The sequence below is a fragment of the Protomyctophum parallelum genome (genome assembly GCF_964188405.1).
Source record: "Protomyctophum parallelum genome assembly, chromosome: 21".
Taxonomy (NCBI): domain Eukaryota; kingdom Metazoa; phylum Chordata; class Actinopteri; order Myctophiformes; family Myctophidae; genus Protomyctophum; species Protomyctophum parallelum.
In genome coordinates this window covers 29,985,589-30,002,266 of record NC_139713.1, presented here as the reverse complement: position 1 = coordinate 30,002,266, position 16,678 = coordinate 29,985,589, and the positions used below count along the sequence as shown (strand labels likewise).

General features: G+C 43.0%; 1 protein-coding gene across 2 annotated transcripts; it reads right to left on the bottom strand.

The window, feature by feature from the left end:
- Positions 1 to 290: 290 nt before the first annotated feature.
- sapcd2 (suppressor APC domain containing 2) lies at positions 291 to 15,842 on the bottom strand. Of its 2 annotated transcripts, XM_083794256.1 has the most exons (7): positions 14,825 to 15,842; positions 7,170 to 7,306; positions 5,889 to 6,314; positions 1,814 to 1,960; positions 1,278 to 1,379; positions 1,017 to 1,121; positions 291 to 429 (listed from the first exon to the last, which is right to left on the bottom strand). In XM_083794256.1, exons 1-7 carry the CDS (start codon positions 15,660 to 15,662, stop codon positions 301 to 303), a joined length of 1,884 nt encoding a protein of 627 aa, XP_083650382.1. In that variant the 5' UTR covers positions 15,663 to 15,842; the 3' UTR covers positions 291 to 300. The 2 variants fall into 2 exon arrangements, with proteins under 2 accessions (XP_083650382.1, XP_083650383.1); XM_083794257.1 differs by lacking the exon at positions 5,889 to 6,314.
- Positions 15,843 to 16,678: the final 836 nt, after the last annotated feature.

The window sequence follows — 16,678 nt, the reverse complement described above, 5'->3', positions numbered from 1 at the left end:
AGTTAAAGGTGCAGTTGGGTAAACATGAGTCCTGTCGCACTGAGCTGACCAGAGGAGGAACACTTCAGTTTTCAAAACATTTGTTCTGACTACAGAGATTTTACAATTGGATCCGTTTATTGTGTTTTAATCTCAGTTCATATATCTGGCACGGTTGTAAAAAAGTAAACTCAAATACAATCCCATTCTGTTGGTGATGGTATTCTGTCACATTCGATTCATGGTGGTTGTTTTGTAGTTGAATAATGACCATTTCATGGTTGAAACATGGCTGTGCTACAGTATTGTGTGTAGTTGTGTTCATATGAAAGTAGAGTCCATGGCACTCGTATCCTGTATGCTACGGGCACGAGCCTCAAACAGCTGTTTGATCAACGCTGACTTCTCCTGTTCTAGCTGGGTGATGCGCTCACTCTTCTCTGTCACCTCCTACGTGGACACGAGAAGAAAAAGAGAGAAAAGACACTCATGTATTTTACCAAGTGTTGTATCGTTGTGTACACAAAGGTTTTGCTAGTAGTAGTATCTTTCTATCAAGACAAGAAATGATGGTGATGGAGCCTTTCAAATAGTGGTAAGAGCTGGTGTAATTTGAGCTACGTAGTCTTGATTAGAGACTGCTCATACTGGCTTGGAAGGAGGTGTACTGTCAGACCCCAATGGTTTTCATCAGCACATCCACCAGGTGATTGACTATGGCCATAGCCTACTTCGGGAATGTCACTACTATTTCTTCAAATATTTCCAAAAAGAGAATAAGAAAATAACCCGACAACGCATTGCAATGAGTTGCAAGTTTGTAAAATGGCTATTTTAGCTATTCATTGTATGACAATGCGTTACGTATAGGGCATAACGTGGTTATGGTGGGCAGAACAATTACTTACCCCGAATAAACCATACCACTTCAGAATAATAAGAAGAGCATAATGCTCTGCCTCAAGCCGGAAGCTCTAAGCCTACAGAGAAAATACATTGTCATTGTGCATCAATCTGTATGGAATCATGTCACCTACCTGTGTGAGAAGACGGTTTTGGTCCTTCAGTCTTTGGATGGCTTGCGGAGGGGCTGCAGCTGGAGGCTGAGAGCTAGTAGAGAGAGTTGTGCTCTGAGGGACTGGCTGCTCAGAGACAAAGACAGATAACCTTATTATCCATCTTAGTTTGAATTGCCACTTTGTGGCTTTCGATGCAAAATAATATATTATACAGATTAACCCAGTTAGATGTGTATTTGAACTTAAGCCAGTAAAAGACCAATTATCATCAGCACTTACCATCCCAGAGCAGGAAATGAGGTCACTAAGGCAGCGGTTGACTTCTTGCAATTTAGGAAGCAGGATATTCATGCGACTTTGGCTGGCTTCTGTGAACAAATCCTGTTAGAAGATAAAATAGGACGTGAGAGAGTTACAGTCTATTGTTTAGCCAATAGAAAAATATGGAAGTGGGATGCATGACTGGACAAATAAAATGATTCATGCAGAACAGAAAGTATTTGAAGATTATTCTTTATTTTTGCTACATTTCATATAGAAGTACACACAAGTCAAAAAAATATTTTTTTTGTTCCTCAACACTAGCAGAAATAACAAAGAGATATTTATGAATAACAACAGTAGTTAGTATGTTAGGATGTTAATCATTGCACACTTTGAGGTGCTTACGGTGCCTTCGGGCTCCTTCCTACCTGAAAGCCCCCATACACCCCCTTTTCTAAGCTGTTCACAGCTGAAATCGCCCCATACTGATTCAGTTCCATCTTGAGTTGAGTTTGATATTTAATTATTGCGGCACCTCTACATGGACCTACCGTGCAGTGGTTGCTCTGGCCAACCTGCCGCTGTCTCTCGGTGACATTGTGGATCTGACCTTGGTACCAGTCCCTCGCCTGCTCCACAACCTCCAGACCTGTCAGCAAGGAGTCTTTCTCCTGCTCCAGTTCCTTCATTTGCTTCAACTGGGACAGATGAATGAGAATAAGAGGAACAGGGTGAAGAGATGAGAAGGACCGGCAATGATGGGGACAGCCGGAGAGAGAAAGGAACATGGTCAGTTACTGTAACTACTTTCAACCTGGTCATACCTGTCATAACAGATCTTGAAAATTCTTCAAAACATTTCCTACAGCTCACAATCCATCACAATGCAACACATTGTCGTCATGTAGATTGGTTATTTTTGAGGGGCGATATCCCTTCCTATGTCCAGCTTTTGGTGTATGTGCACACACTTTGTCCTAAACATTAAATCCCATTGACAATGAATGGAACATTTTGAGTGTTTGTTTAAACACAAACATCGAAGACGAAGGTGAGGACACAAATTCTGATTGGCCGGAATGAGATGATGTATGATGATAAGATCGCCCCTCACTTCACACGGGCACACACATATAGTATAGTTGTTAAAGAACAATCAAAAGGCCAGAAGTCACCTGATGCCGTATTCTATTCTGATTTCACTTAGATGACCACTAAAAAGATACGGTGAAACTTTAACAAGCTTTTATGCTTTCCATGTCATCAGCAAAGAAGTATTCACATCACCGCCAAAATCAAATAAAAACAGACTATAGTCCTATATCCTATATTACAAATGAAAACATGTGAGCAAAAGATGTCCGCAAAATGTGTCCGCTAAATTCGCCAGGTCTATGAAAACAAGCCCACAAAAAAATGCCATTCAACACGCTACGACTCGCTTAAAACTCGCGGACCTGGCAACTCCACTGTTGCCCCACTGGTCTGTGAAAACAGGCCCAGAAACACCAAAACAGGCCCAGAAACAAGGCCTTTCACCACGCTACTTACACACACTACTCGCTTACAATTCGCGAACCTGCCAACACTGTACCGTCTTCTCATTGGAGCCTCTGCTCCACACCAGCTCATCCTGCCCCTTCCCCCTTTGGCTGCTGTGCCGGACCATAGACTGTAAAAAATAGTTCCGGACAGGCGAACACTTCACCACACCATCGACAAACACCACGTCGTGTAATGGCCCCTACACAGTGGAGGAGTTTTACCGTTGTCGGCGACTCATCAGATCGTTGTGCATTTCACACTGCAGGAGTGTTTTCTTTTAAAATCGTCTGTCATTATATCTTTGTGGCTTTCACACTAAACGATTGATCGGCGAGTCGCCGACCACGGATCACACACTGCAACAGTTCACCAAGATGCGATCCAGACCCGATACATATAGGAAGCGGCTACATCATCATCTCTCTCTCTCTCAGCACGCCACACACACACAGGAATAGCCATGCAGGCTACACAGGGAGGCGCCGCGGCATGTAGCGAGACAGGACGTTATAATCTTTCTTGAGTTTCATTAAATAACTCTGTCTTTCTCTGCACGCGCGCACACAACATTATTCAAGTGAAATGCGTAACGCCAATATTGGGCTAATATAGGCTACCAATATAATATGTGGGTAGCCTACAGGGATTTCTAATCATCTATATCAGGGGTGCCCACACTTCTTTTTGACTTGAGAGCTACTTTCAAAACGACCAGCTCAACAACATAATGAACATACCCACCAAATAAAACTATCATCCCATTGCTGAAAATAGTTAATTTTTTTTAATTGAGGGGCCTTTCATAGGCTACATATAAGACAAACGCACATGGAACGCGTATGATTGTACGCAACAACAAGTATTGCATTGTGTGTTTGAGCTGACAGGCCCTTTTTGATGTCAATCAATCAAGTCATCTCAGGTCATCTCAAGCGAATGTGATGCAAAAATCGTTTTTTATATTAAAATTATATATATTTTTAGGGGCATGTCATGTGGTCTACCTGCAAAGCCTTTGTGATCTACTGGTAGATCGTGATCTACCTTTTGGGCACCGCTTAACGTCAGATCAGGGGTTTTGTCGGCGAGTGCCAAAAATGCTCCCCGACAGCATAATCGGAGCAAATACCGGGCAGTGTGTACGAGCCATAACGTGTTGACTACACTACACTAATAAGGACACATAATAATAACTAATAACCCATCCGTTACTACATGTGGAGTCAACTCCTGCAATTTCCTTCTTCCCATTGTGCGCTCCAACGTAACTCTGGGATGAGCGGCCCGTGAGGGCCGGAAAGTCTAGTAGAACATATATGTTTCTGCCAGGACTGTGTGTGGTGAGTAGACAAACTCTCATCCTTTCACATGGGCATCTGCAGTGGCTTCTTTTGTGCTGGTGGATACAATGGAGCCGTACCAATTGTGCCCGACTCTCACCCCATTCTGAACAGAGACAATGTTTAGAGGAGCAATCAGCCCGGTGTCATGGCAACCACACAGCAACCTAAGAATGGGGTAAACAGCAGACCCACTTCAACTACAGTTGCCCCCGTGTGTGTGTGTGTGTGTGTGCACACGCAGAAAGAGGGAGAGAGAGAGAGAGAGAGAGAGAGAGAGAGAGAGAGAGAGAGAGAGAGAGAGAGAGAGAGAGAGAGAGAGAATCCCACTCCAGCAAGGCTCCATTGAGTTGTGCTGACCATGCTTTCCATGCGGCTCACAGCCACAGCCCAGGCCCCACTGCTGGCATTCAGCCACCTGGTGTGTCATCTTTCCATCCCTCAATCTATCCTTTCCCACTGCCTCTTCCATGGCTCCCAATGGAATAATCTGAGATCTGACCAAATCACTAGTAATTAATTCCAAAGTCAATCTATGTTTAATGTGTTCTTTTGTAATATTGCTCACTAAACCTACTTTATGCAGTCCGACTAATTGAATAAGGGGAATAGATTGGGAGGGAAAGAGAAAGAGCAAGAGACGAGAGAGAAAGTATAATAGGACGAAAGGGAGGGGGTTGAGGGGTGTTTAGTGCCTGGAATGAAGAATGACCAACAGTGTAGGGCTTTGTGGAAAGTTGGGGAAAATATACAGAGAGCTGAGCAAGAGAGGGAAACCGAGAGTAAATTATTGCAATGTTATGGAAAAGTGTGTGTGTGTGGATGTGTGTGTGTATTGTGTCACAGTTGAGCTGGCTAACAAAACCCATACAACGCAACACAAACAATATCATGACACCAGTGGCCCCACACACAGCTTAGCTAAAACCACAAAGACCAATATAATGGCCTTTCAACTTTAATCTATAAAGCAACTTGAGCATTGAGTATTGAGCTTCACCTTGAAGTATTCAAAGTTCAAACTAACAAACAAGAAAAATAGCAAAGTCTGTTCTAATATCTGGGAGAAACATAAGAGGTTTAGTCCAAAGTAGAACAACGGAGCACACAGATACAAAGCAAGTTATTTGATTAAAGTCTAACATTTAAAGTTTCATTATGATGCTTCTTCATCAGTCAAAGGTGTCTGTCTCTGTCTAATCGATAATGACCTACTGGAAAAAGAAAAAGCAACAATAAACAATAGATAGACTAAATATAGATGTCAATCAAGAACACTGCCAAATCACAGACGATGGTGACACTGACAGCTGCTTATATCTGCCTTGTCAAATCCCATAATATCATATTGGCATGTAAGCTGCAAAGCACGCACGCACAAGCCTCCTCCAAGCCAATAGTTGACTACCGATGGTGACACAAGCCTCCTCCAAGCCAATAGTTGACTACCGATGGTGACACAAGCCTCCTCCAAGCCAATAGTTGACTACCGATGGTGACACAAGCCTCCTCCAAGCCAATAGTTGACTACCGATGGTGACACAAGCCTCCTCCAAGCCAATAGTTGACTACCGATGGTGACACAAGCCTCCTCCAAGCCAATAGTCGACTACCGATGGTGACACAAGCCTCCTCCAAGCCAATAGTCGACTACCGATGGTGACACAAGCCTCCTCCAAGCCAGTAGTTGACTACCGATGGTGACTACCTGGTGTAGTGTCTCTTTTTATAACCTACTCACCCAGAGGAAAAAATGTAGTGCCTTGTTGCTGTAGAGACTGCTACTGAGGGGGAAGAAGACAGTAGTATAGGCAGCCCAGACTGCTGTCCAAGCTGGGCCGGGCCGGCCAAGCGAATCCCCTGCTTCCACCAGGCCCCTGGGCCCGACCCGGCTCACTACCATCAGTGCAGCAGCAGACCAAATTGCCCAGGGTGGGTCGGAGGGGGGAGGGAGGGAAAGGGGGAGGAGAGGGGTAGGGAGGAAGAAGGTGAGGAACCAGTACACTCCAGACAGAGAAAAGGGAAAAGAGAGTGCAAAGGAAAAGAGGACGGGGGATGGAAAAAGGGAGAGTGAGGTAGAGAGAGAAAGCAGGCTGAGGGGAAAGAGGCAGGGGGAGAGAAAGAGTGAGGTAGAGAGGACCAGAAGGGGACTGGACAGTGGGAGGGTCTGTGTGAGGGGAGAGGGTGGGTGAAAAGGAACGTGATGGCCAATAGAAATTGTCCACTAAGCAGCCTTTTCTATATTGTGTTGGCCTGTTTAGTTTCTTTATTTTCAACTATCTTCATTAACACATATTATTTATAATCATACACTTGATCTAAGCTAGAGTTTAGGTAATAGACTTAGGATATATATTTGCCGTGGTCTATTTCTATGTAATAAAATGAACCGTGAAAATGCAGACTACCTCCTTCTGCATCAAAGTTGTGTTTTTGGGGGGGGTTTTTACGAAATGTAATTAACAATTTAATTAACCAATTATAAAACAGCACTGTTTTAATCATAAACACTTCACAAAACCATAAGTGAGCCGCAATAATGGCATCTACTGCTCCTAATAGTTATCATGGTTACATGTCTAGGAAGAATTTCAGGTATTTCCAAATGCACTTGTCAAATACCCCAACAAGAAGTGCTATAGCACAGGCATGGGAACATACAGTACATAGCATTGCTGTCGGGTGGAAACCTTGTACTGTATCCACAACCGTTACTTTTCAGAAAATGGAAGAAAAAAAAAATCAGATCCAATAGTTATCCAATGATTTAGTCACAGCTCACAGGCTCTTGACTTGTTAAGATTAATTTTGAGAAACCACACTTTTTTTTCTTCAAAAATAGCAGATCTAGTTCTAGAAGAAGTGGCACAATCTGAGTCTGTGACACGTTGTAAGCTTGTAGATCAGCAATTTTCTCTTGTATAACGAGATTTACAAATATTGAAGATACATGCATGGTATCTGCCCGAAAGCAATGGCAGGCTTACTTCTATGTATGCGTTTATGTGTGCATGTAACAAACCATTCCATAATCCACTCCATTTGAGATGGTGTGCCGTCTCTGCTCTTCACGACTACGCAAATGGCGTCTGGAACCACCAGTAACAAATCCTGCTGCTGATTCACTCTGAGATCTTGGTAAACATGGCTCTGGAACACCTGGAAAAGAGTGATAATAATTCACATGGGGTCCACAGTATTAATATCATCATAGCATATCTATCGCCGCTGTCAGAGTATGTAGCTATTTTACACATTACAGGCCAATATCTTGCTAAAGGTTTTTCAAAAATAGTGAGAATAGATGAGGACATACAGTATATTGTGACCTGGCTTGTAGTAGATTGGCCATTTATTTTTATTTTTACTCGACACTTATACCACAAAGTAGTTTATCATTTAATGAAAGAAAAACATAAAAGGATAAAATATGGAGATACAAGGTTTCTATGAATTCTGCCCAAGAGAGATGATAGGGGCCTGGTATCTGGGACTCATGCCAGAAATTAGATTGAATTAATGAATTTATATTGTTTAATTATTAATAAAATATATTATAGTTTGTATCGTTTAGTATAGTTTCGTATTTTAAATGTAAACAAATAAGGCATGCTTTTATAACAAACAAAAAACATCTTATGGTCTGGATGCACCTGGGATGTATCCTCAGCGATGTATCCCACGGTCATCGGGTTTCAGGTCTCTAGAACCCCTCATACCCCTCACTCAGGCGACCCAGCCGGGGTGATCAAGTCCCGACTTACGTAAAATGGTAAATGGTAAATGGTGCATTTATATAGCGCCTTTATCCAAGGCGCTTTACATAGATTGTGCATTACATTCACCCATTCACACACACACATTCATACACCGATAGCAGCGGAAACCATGCAAGGCACCAACTAGCACATCGGGAGCAATCAGGGGTTCAGTGTCTTGCTCATGGACACTTCGACAGTAACTCTGGGGGAGCCCGGGTTTGAACTGGCAACCTTACGGTTACCATCCAGGCACTCTACCCCTGAGCCACCGCCGCCCCTTTACGTCCCAGTAGCTACCCTCGATCAGTCCCATTAGGGAAAGACCAAGGCCACACAATCCGTTGGAACTACTCCAGAACTATTCTGCCAGGGCTGAGAGGTACACTTCTGGCGCATGGAAGGACTAGGCTCTATGGGTTGACTCCTGTCCGGGCCCTTCCTACATCTCAAAGCATGCCATTAGGCGAACATTTTCTTTAAAGTTAAAATGTATACAGTCAGACCGATCTACAAGCTCACAATGTGGCAAGATCTTGTAGATCTTGTTTGAAATAGGGGTAAAGTATTATGCTTTCTTTCAAAGTAACACTTCAAGCTGCCGCTCCAGTCCTGACCCAATCCTAACTGGTTTCAACTCAAGAAGACCATACTTAAAGGCTGCATCAAGCTGCATTCCACATACCAGACAGACGTGTTTTTACGGTAAGTGCTGCTCATTTCTCAAAGCATACTGTGTGGGTTTGTTGGAGAAACCAAAGCCACTGGATTCCAATCCTTTCAGTACAGTATGAAAATCATCTTACAGAGATTTTAAACATGCTTTAAATATAAATATCAACACATAAATTTAGTGTCCTCACTGTCCTGTAAGTTATATTTTGTTAACTTTACATTTTAATTCAGTTTCTAGTACAGATTGATTGATAAAAGATGAACCAATTTAAAACATCCTCAACATATTCACTGTATAAATAATTACATTTAATCAACACTGATTGCATTATTCAGTTAGTTGTTTATCTACAATGTAGGGCCAATTAGATTATAGACAATTACATGTATTGACCGCATATGGACCACTTAAACCTGCCTACAGTACATTCTTTCCGAGACACTGCCCTGCAGGTCCCTACATCCACTGAAATACCTTTTCTGTTCTAATAACTCAAATAATAATAATTGTATATACTAATTGAGAAACAGAATATCTGTTGTTGTTATATGGAAAGTCTTTGCCTTTTTTGAATACATTAATCAATAAGGTAAATCTATTTATCGTTATTTTGACAAAGAATGCTACTAGAGAAGAGTACTACTACCACTAATGCATGTTCAGCAGCCAAGCAACACATATTTGCTTAAATTGCTGAAGCTGTGAGTTTCCATGTCTACCACAGGAGGGAGCCCTATTCCTAAAATAAAATAATGCTGAAATCAACCATCAACCATCATTATTGCCATAACTTTCCATTGAAAAGGAACAAGTGAACAACAAGTCAAATGTCCTTCGTGAGCCCTGGGAGTCTTCTTGTCATATAATGTTTTGAATACAAAATGTGTAACATTTAACAATGTTATGTGGTTCAATAATCCAGAAAGTAGTATTTTCTTGATAGAAATATAAAAGAAATGTATTACTAAATACTTTTTCACTTTCAAAATTTAGGAAAATTTAGCTCAGAAAATGGCACAGTGACATTTATAGTATCAACACTATTGTGACAAGCTCACACGATTGTCCACTTGTTTTAAGTGTATCACAGCATACATTGTTCTTAACCATCTGACTATCAGTGATGAGAAAACATGCCGTGTTGTAGCGATGATCTCATGCAGTACAAATCACTAACGACTGCTAAGGAATGTTATTTACTTCTTTCAAACCTGCTGTGGGAAAAGGACAGGTTAGAGAGCATGATTAGTGTGTGTGTGTGCGCGTGTGGGTGTGTGTGTGTGTGTGTGTGTGTGCAAGAGTTGTTCTTTATGCCTCAGAGCTAATGTTGTAGCAGGTCTTGACAGGTTTTTCTATTACAAAATAGTCTTTCTTCCCCTGCAATGCATAACCCATATATACATGAGGAAGACTGCAGTAACGTTATGATACAACTCTTTTTCGTTGGAATAGTGTCAATCATTCTAGGATCCTATTCTAGGAAAGGACCACTTGGCTACTGCTTTGAGTCCAATTAGTGGATTCAATTAACATTTTCAACAAATATCCATTTGTACAAATGTAACCAAGACCAAGTGGTCCCTTGATTACATTTGTACACTCAAGGTTTAAATGAATACTGAGGATTTTAATGTATCTAACAAGTGACAACGCTGCCCTTAAGTGCAAGTGAAGTTAGTAGCCAAGAACACCCCCAGGGTTCCGGAAGGAGGTGGTGCGGATGGTGTTACACTTATAGCTCTAGACAGGCCTGGTTATGTACTACAGATCAAGCACGCTCTGGGAGAAAGAGCGAGAACAATTGAAAGACACGCATAGTGGAAGACGGGAGATAGGGAAATTTGATCCTGCATGAGTATGAGTACATATGACAGATACTGAAAGTAAGTAAGTAAGAGAGTTAGTTGGCATAACATTTCACAACTGAACTACTCCAACTGTAGTATACATGGGCCAGTCTAGTAATGACATTGGACATTCTTACAGCTTCCCCTTTAATGACATTGGACATTCTTACAGCTTCCCCTTGCCCGTAAGTTCCGTAACATTCAGCCACAGCAGGCAAGGTTGGAGCTCCTTGTATCTCCCCATCATCGGCCCATCCTCAAGTTGAACTCAGATCGTCTCTCCAGAGATTTCAGATAACAGGCTGCCTATCTCTGACCTTATCTATGGATAATAACAGACATCTCTCCACTTTAACCTCTTTTAATTTCAACCTGCCATATGGTTGACATGTCATTCATTACAGTTGAATAACTAGATAAAGTGCCAATCGGCACAGGTCTCCACCAGGATTCTTCCTCAGCCTAGTGGGCCATTTGCTACTCCTGAAAACTGTAGGAGCCAATCGTGGCCAATCAGGATGGAATATGAGAAATCAAACAAACCTGTCTTGATCACATGACTATGGAGATGATGTGTACCGATTTGCGTGGAATTTGGATAAAATCTGAAGGAGTAATAATAGAAAATGTGTTTTACATATGTCGGCCTCCTGGTGGCGCTATAAAGAGCAGATGTGAAAAATTCCAGACAAAGATTTTTCCTTGGCCTCTAGGGAGTTGGCATACAAAGTTATCCACAGATCCGTGCAGTTAGAGGTAAAAACAGTTTTTGGCCAGTTATAGCGCCACCTTGAGGCTGAGTTGAAATTGTTCATGTGGCATTTTGTCCTCGGCCTAGTGGGAATGTGGGTGCACAATTTCACGGAAATCACGCGATGTGTTCATGATTTGCAGCATTTTGTTTGAAACTGAGCACTCCTGTGAACTTTGGAAGCCAATCTTAACCAATCAGGATGGAGTGTGAGAAATCTGAAAGAGCGGTTTCGTTGAATGGCTGTAGAGAGACTGTGTACCAATTTGCGTGATGTTTGGACAAAATCTGTAGGTGTACTGTGTAAAAACTTGTTTTGCACAAAGCGGCCTCCTGGTGGCGCTATAACAGGCCGTTCTGGAAAGTTTGGGGCAGAGGTTCATCGTTGGCATCCAGGGAGTGTGTGTGCAAAATGTGGCATCGACCGGGTTAACGGTGGCCGAGATTAGCTGCTAACGGACGGACGGACGGACGGACGGACGGACACACGGACGGACGGAGTGCAAAACATACTCTCCCCACATGCCTTCGGCCTGGTGGAGACAATGAAGTATAAAATAGGGCTAAAGTGGTCAAGGCATTTTTTCATAGTTTCTGGACTGAATGGTTATACGTCTCCCAAGACATTAAACTCTTTAATTGACCAGTCCACAAATGGTGTACATGGTCCTGGATATGCAGCTCTGTTTGTGTTACAAGATGTATTCTCTCTCGTGATTCATATTAGATTTCATCGTTTTAGTTAATCAGCTCATTTAATCAATTGAATCCATCTTTTAATCCACAACAGGGAGAAATCAACCACCTAGAAGTTCAAGAAGCAGCTAAGAAAGAGTGGGCACCTCGGTTTGAAATTGGCTATTTTGTCCAATGTTAAAAAATACAATATTTGGAAAATGGTCTTAAGTAAAGTATACATAATTAGAACATGCGTAAACATTTGGCAATTAAGGTCCAATATATTTTACAATAGAAAACCTGTATAGTCTATCCATTTCATTTTAGGGCATAAACAAGAAGTTAAACTAAAGGCTCAAATTATGTACTCTGCATGTTCACATCATGTATTGTATACTTTACAGTTAAGACCTTTTTTTGTACATTTTGGACAAAATAGCCCAGATAGTATAGTATAGTGCAGTAGTGCCCACTTATCCTGTAAATCAGCCTAGTACGTTTTAACAGAGGGCGACTGGCGACAGCCAGACGAATCTTCCAAAAGTGCATTATTTGTCTATGGGACCCGGCGATAGCAGGCGATGGCCAAAAAGTGGGCGGAGCAACGTCGCCCGAAAAGATACAAATAATTCATCTTTTCTGGCGATAACGGGCGATGTGTCGGCTGATGCTCGCCCACTGTTAAAACGCACTGTCAGGTACTTTTCAGTTTCCACCCATCTGTAATTATCATACTGAGCGTGCACAGGGCCATGTCTGTCAAGTGACAGGTCAGACAGAGATGAGACAAAAACAGTGACTGATCACAGACACATCACAATTAATATGGATAGTGACAGACAGTGATATCAGCTTTATGTTTATGGCATGCATAATGGTAGGCCAATAAGGCCGGATCTACCATATGGGCACTTTGGGCACGTGTCCTTGGGCCCCAGGGACCCCTCAAATTAAAAAAATATATATATTGGATTTTTTTTGCTCCACAGAAAATGTCCCTGCTAATCCGAATTAAATAAATGGTGTCTAAAAAGATTAGTGTTTTATTGTTTGTGAGAAGGCAGCTGAAAAGTGCAATTGTATGTAAAGCAGCAACACTGCGCTAGATTGGCTGTTGTTCAAGGTGGGTGGGCCCACTGGGCTGTGTGAGGTTAGGTGGAGAGGTGACCGTGATTCTGGTGTAATAAAAGACGTACGTCCGCCATCCAGCATTGCTTTGTTTTCATTCTACATGCATAGCGCGTCAGGTGGCTCGACAAAAAAAAGGTGAAAACACTGAAATACACTGGCGAATTCTCTTACCCATTTGCTTACTATGTGGGTGACTGGGTCGAATAAAAAATAATGTGTTTTTTACTGTCACTCTGGGGCGGGGTAGGCTACTGGGACTCTAGGCCAATATAACGGCATAAAAACGGCCCAAAACAGCCAAAAGTTTGCACACGCACAAAGATTTATGCATGCATGTGAAGGGGGGCCCTTCGAGCTTCAGTGCCCAGGGGCCCTCAGCGGTGTTAATCCGGCCCTGGTGCGCGCACCACACAAAGTCCTCCACCTGAGATCATATTGTGATTTGGACTGCGGTCTATTGTTGTTTACTTGTTTTGGAACTCAAGCCTATTAAAAATAGGCCTATTAAAATAAATAAAAGATGCATGTTAGAGACCCCCTCTCATCGTATATGTTTTTCCCTCCTTTATGATGATATTCCATGTAGAAGTCTCTAAATGTTATGATTAATTGAAAACGGTGGACCCTAGCTCGCTGATAACAAACTATCCTTACACCTGGGAAAAACTGAATCCATCCTCTTCGGATCAAATAGTAATCTCAGCAAGGCAGATGGCTTCTTGGTTAGAGTGGGTGACAATATTATCACACGAAAAGATCAAATTACCTACCTAGGTTCCATCCTGGAGGCCAATCTTTCCGGTGATAAAATGGCCACCAACGTAATCAAAAAAGTCAATCAAAGAACAAGATTCCTTTACAGGATCTCCTCACTGGTCAGCAAAAACACCTTGAAGACCTTAACAGGAGCCCTCGTACAAGGTTTCTTTGACTATGCATCCACCTCTTGGTACCACAGCACCTCAAAAGCCCTTAAAACAAGGCTCCAGACCTCCCAAAACAAACTGGTCAGGCTCCTACTTGGCCTCACCCCCCGAACCCACCTCACCCCTGCCCACTTTGACAGGCTGGGATGGCTTAGGGTCGACGACAGAGTACAGCATCTTGCAATGGGTCTGGTCCACAAGATTCGATACACCACCAAGATACCCATGTACCTGTCTAAATACTTCCTTAATGTAAACGAAGTCCACACCCACAACACCAGAGGGAGTGCAACAAACCATGTACAACCCAGATTCGGCACAAACAAGGGACTAAATTATTTTCGCTCCTATGCCACCAAAATGTGGAACACCCTACCAACAGTCATTAAGACATGTGAATCCCTTGACTCCTTCAAAACCGCTCTCAAAGGGCACCTACGGATGGCTGCAATTCGAAACTGGCCTCTGTAAAATCTGAATCCCCCCCCCCCGCCCCATTTCCCCTCACTGTATATGTATCTTTTCCCTTTTTGCTTCCTATATGATGAATTCCTGTTCTGTTCTTTAGCTACATAGAAGTGTCTATTTGTATGTCTCTAAATGTTTTGATGAATTGAACAATGTGGACCCTGTTGTAAACAAGTGTAATGCTTAATTGGGTCGTCCACTCACAGTTAACAGTCTTTGTATTGAGTTTGTGCTTAAAATGTACTGTAAATTCTACAAACTGTTAATAAATATTTCAATCAATCAATCAAACCCTCTTGTAAACAAGTGTAAGGCTTTATAGTGTCGTCCACTCCCAGTTAACAGTTTTTGTATTGAGTTGTGCTTGAAATGTGCTGTAATTCTGCAAACTGTTAATAAATACTTCAACTTCATATTTATTAAACCATTATTATGCTCTTACTTGGCTTTTGGAGCTGTGGAGACTCCAGCGCGAGCGATTCAATGGACCGAACACGACTCTGCTGCGGTGGTGGCAGCTGCTGCTTCCCGACGTGGATCTGGTTCTGGTCAGATCGATAACAACATCCTCCTTCTGGTCCAACGACGACGGGGATCCGCTCCAAACTACGTCCACTTCTTTCGAATCCGGCGTTGAATTTGTACCGCGACGTTGGTCCACATGCTGGGAACCCACCGCGGTCGTCCACCTCATGTCTGGTGGTCCGGCTCTGGAGCGAGGACGCGCGGTGCTGCGTGTTGGTCACATTACTTGGCCCCAAGGGCCGAACTTTGTTTTCAATTCGCGTACCGACGTTACACGCTGAAAGCGGGGCTGGTTTTTGCTGCTGCTGGGAGGTCTGTTGCTGCGGGTGGACGGCGGCTTGGGTCTTAATGACAACGTGACGGTTCTCTGGGTTGAGCATTGAATATCGCAGCCCCGCGACAAACCGCTCGAAAGTCAGGCAGCCATGCGGCGGGGCAACCCGCCTCAAGCACTCCAGAACCCCGCCGGGCAGGTCCTGCGTGCCGGCGCCCTGCCAGCGGCTCTCTATCTCCGAGATGTGGACGTAGCCTCTTTGCCCCCCGTCATCTAAAATGTCAAAGAGGGTCCTTAGACTGTGCAGGAATGCCTTCGGCAATCCATCCGTGGCATACTCCGTCTCCTTTGGTTGCATTTTGACAGTTTTGAAACGATCTCCTCCCCTGCTTTGGAAATCTTGTTTTCTTGCTCCGATTCTATTATATATTGTCGACGACCCGTTGAATTTGCAGCCCTGGTCTGTCGCTATTAAAGCCATATGGACTTATCAATAGTTTATAATTAATAAGGCAACTACAACTGTAGATTTCGCTCCAATGTTAGGCTTATAGCATCCAATCAATTACCGAATTGTGTAAAATATGTTGTAAAATACTTGCTCTTTACATGGAAATTGTTGAATGAAAAGTCTGTCCTTTCTCGCCGAAACTCTCTCTTCTCTTCCAACCCAGTTCTGTAGCTCCGCAGGTCTATGCATTCGGACTCTATTCTGTTTTTGCAGGCCCGCCCTTCAAACGTCAGCGATAGACTGGGATCCATTCAATCAGCAGATTGCAGATCCGGTCTAGAACGGACACGGAAGCGGTCTGTATGTGCATGTATGTGTGCGTGTGAATTACCGGACCCAGTAGGCGCGTCCCAGACCAGACCCGAGCACTGAGCAGTAAATAGAAATCAGGCTTTTACACATGTACCGAAGACGTGACTCTACGTCAGCACAAGTTCACTCGCGCCTTCAACCATTGGCCACACCGAGACACTGCCATGCGCCTATTGGCGGAGGCGTGTGGAAGGCACAAGTTTGAGTTGGGCTTTTGTTATTCTAGAATCCATCTGAGACGTTATATTGACTTCGGGATTCATATTCCACTCCACCCACTCTTGAGAAAATATTGAAACAATACAGTATGAATTCACACCTGAGATCTCTTACCACCAATATGCCAGTCATGTGATGCAATTATCAGAGGCCTGGCTGCCTATTAGGCAGCCAGGCTATAGCTAATATTCCTAGTTTTAAACACATCATAGTTTAGTGTGAGAGGTGTAAAGACTGCAAACGTCTCGCCTATTCAAAACAAAGATGACAGTTTTTCTTTTCTTTATCATTTTCATTCTGAACAGAGATCTAAATAGCCTACATGCTGTGACACTGTCTCATATACAGTCACACAAGTCACAGACATGGGCATGCAAGTTCACAACACACAACTGTCAGTCTAGACTCTAGAGTGTTTGAATTTGTGCAACTGAGATTGCATGTGTGAGTTCCAA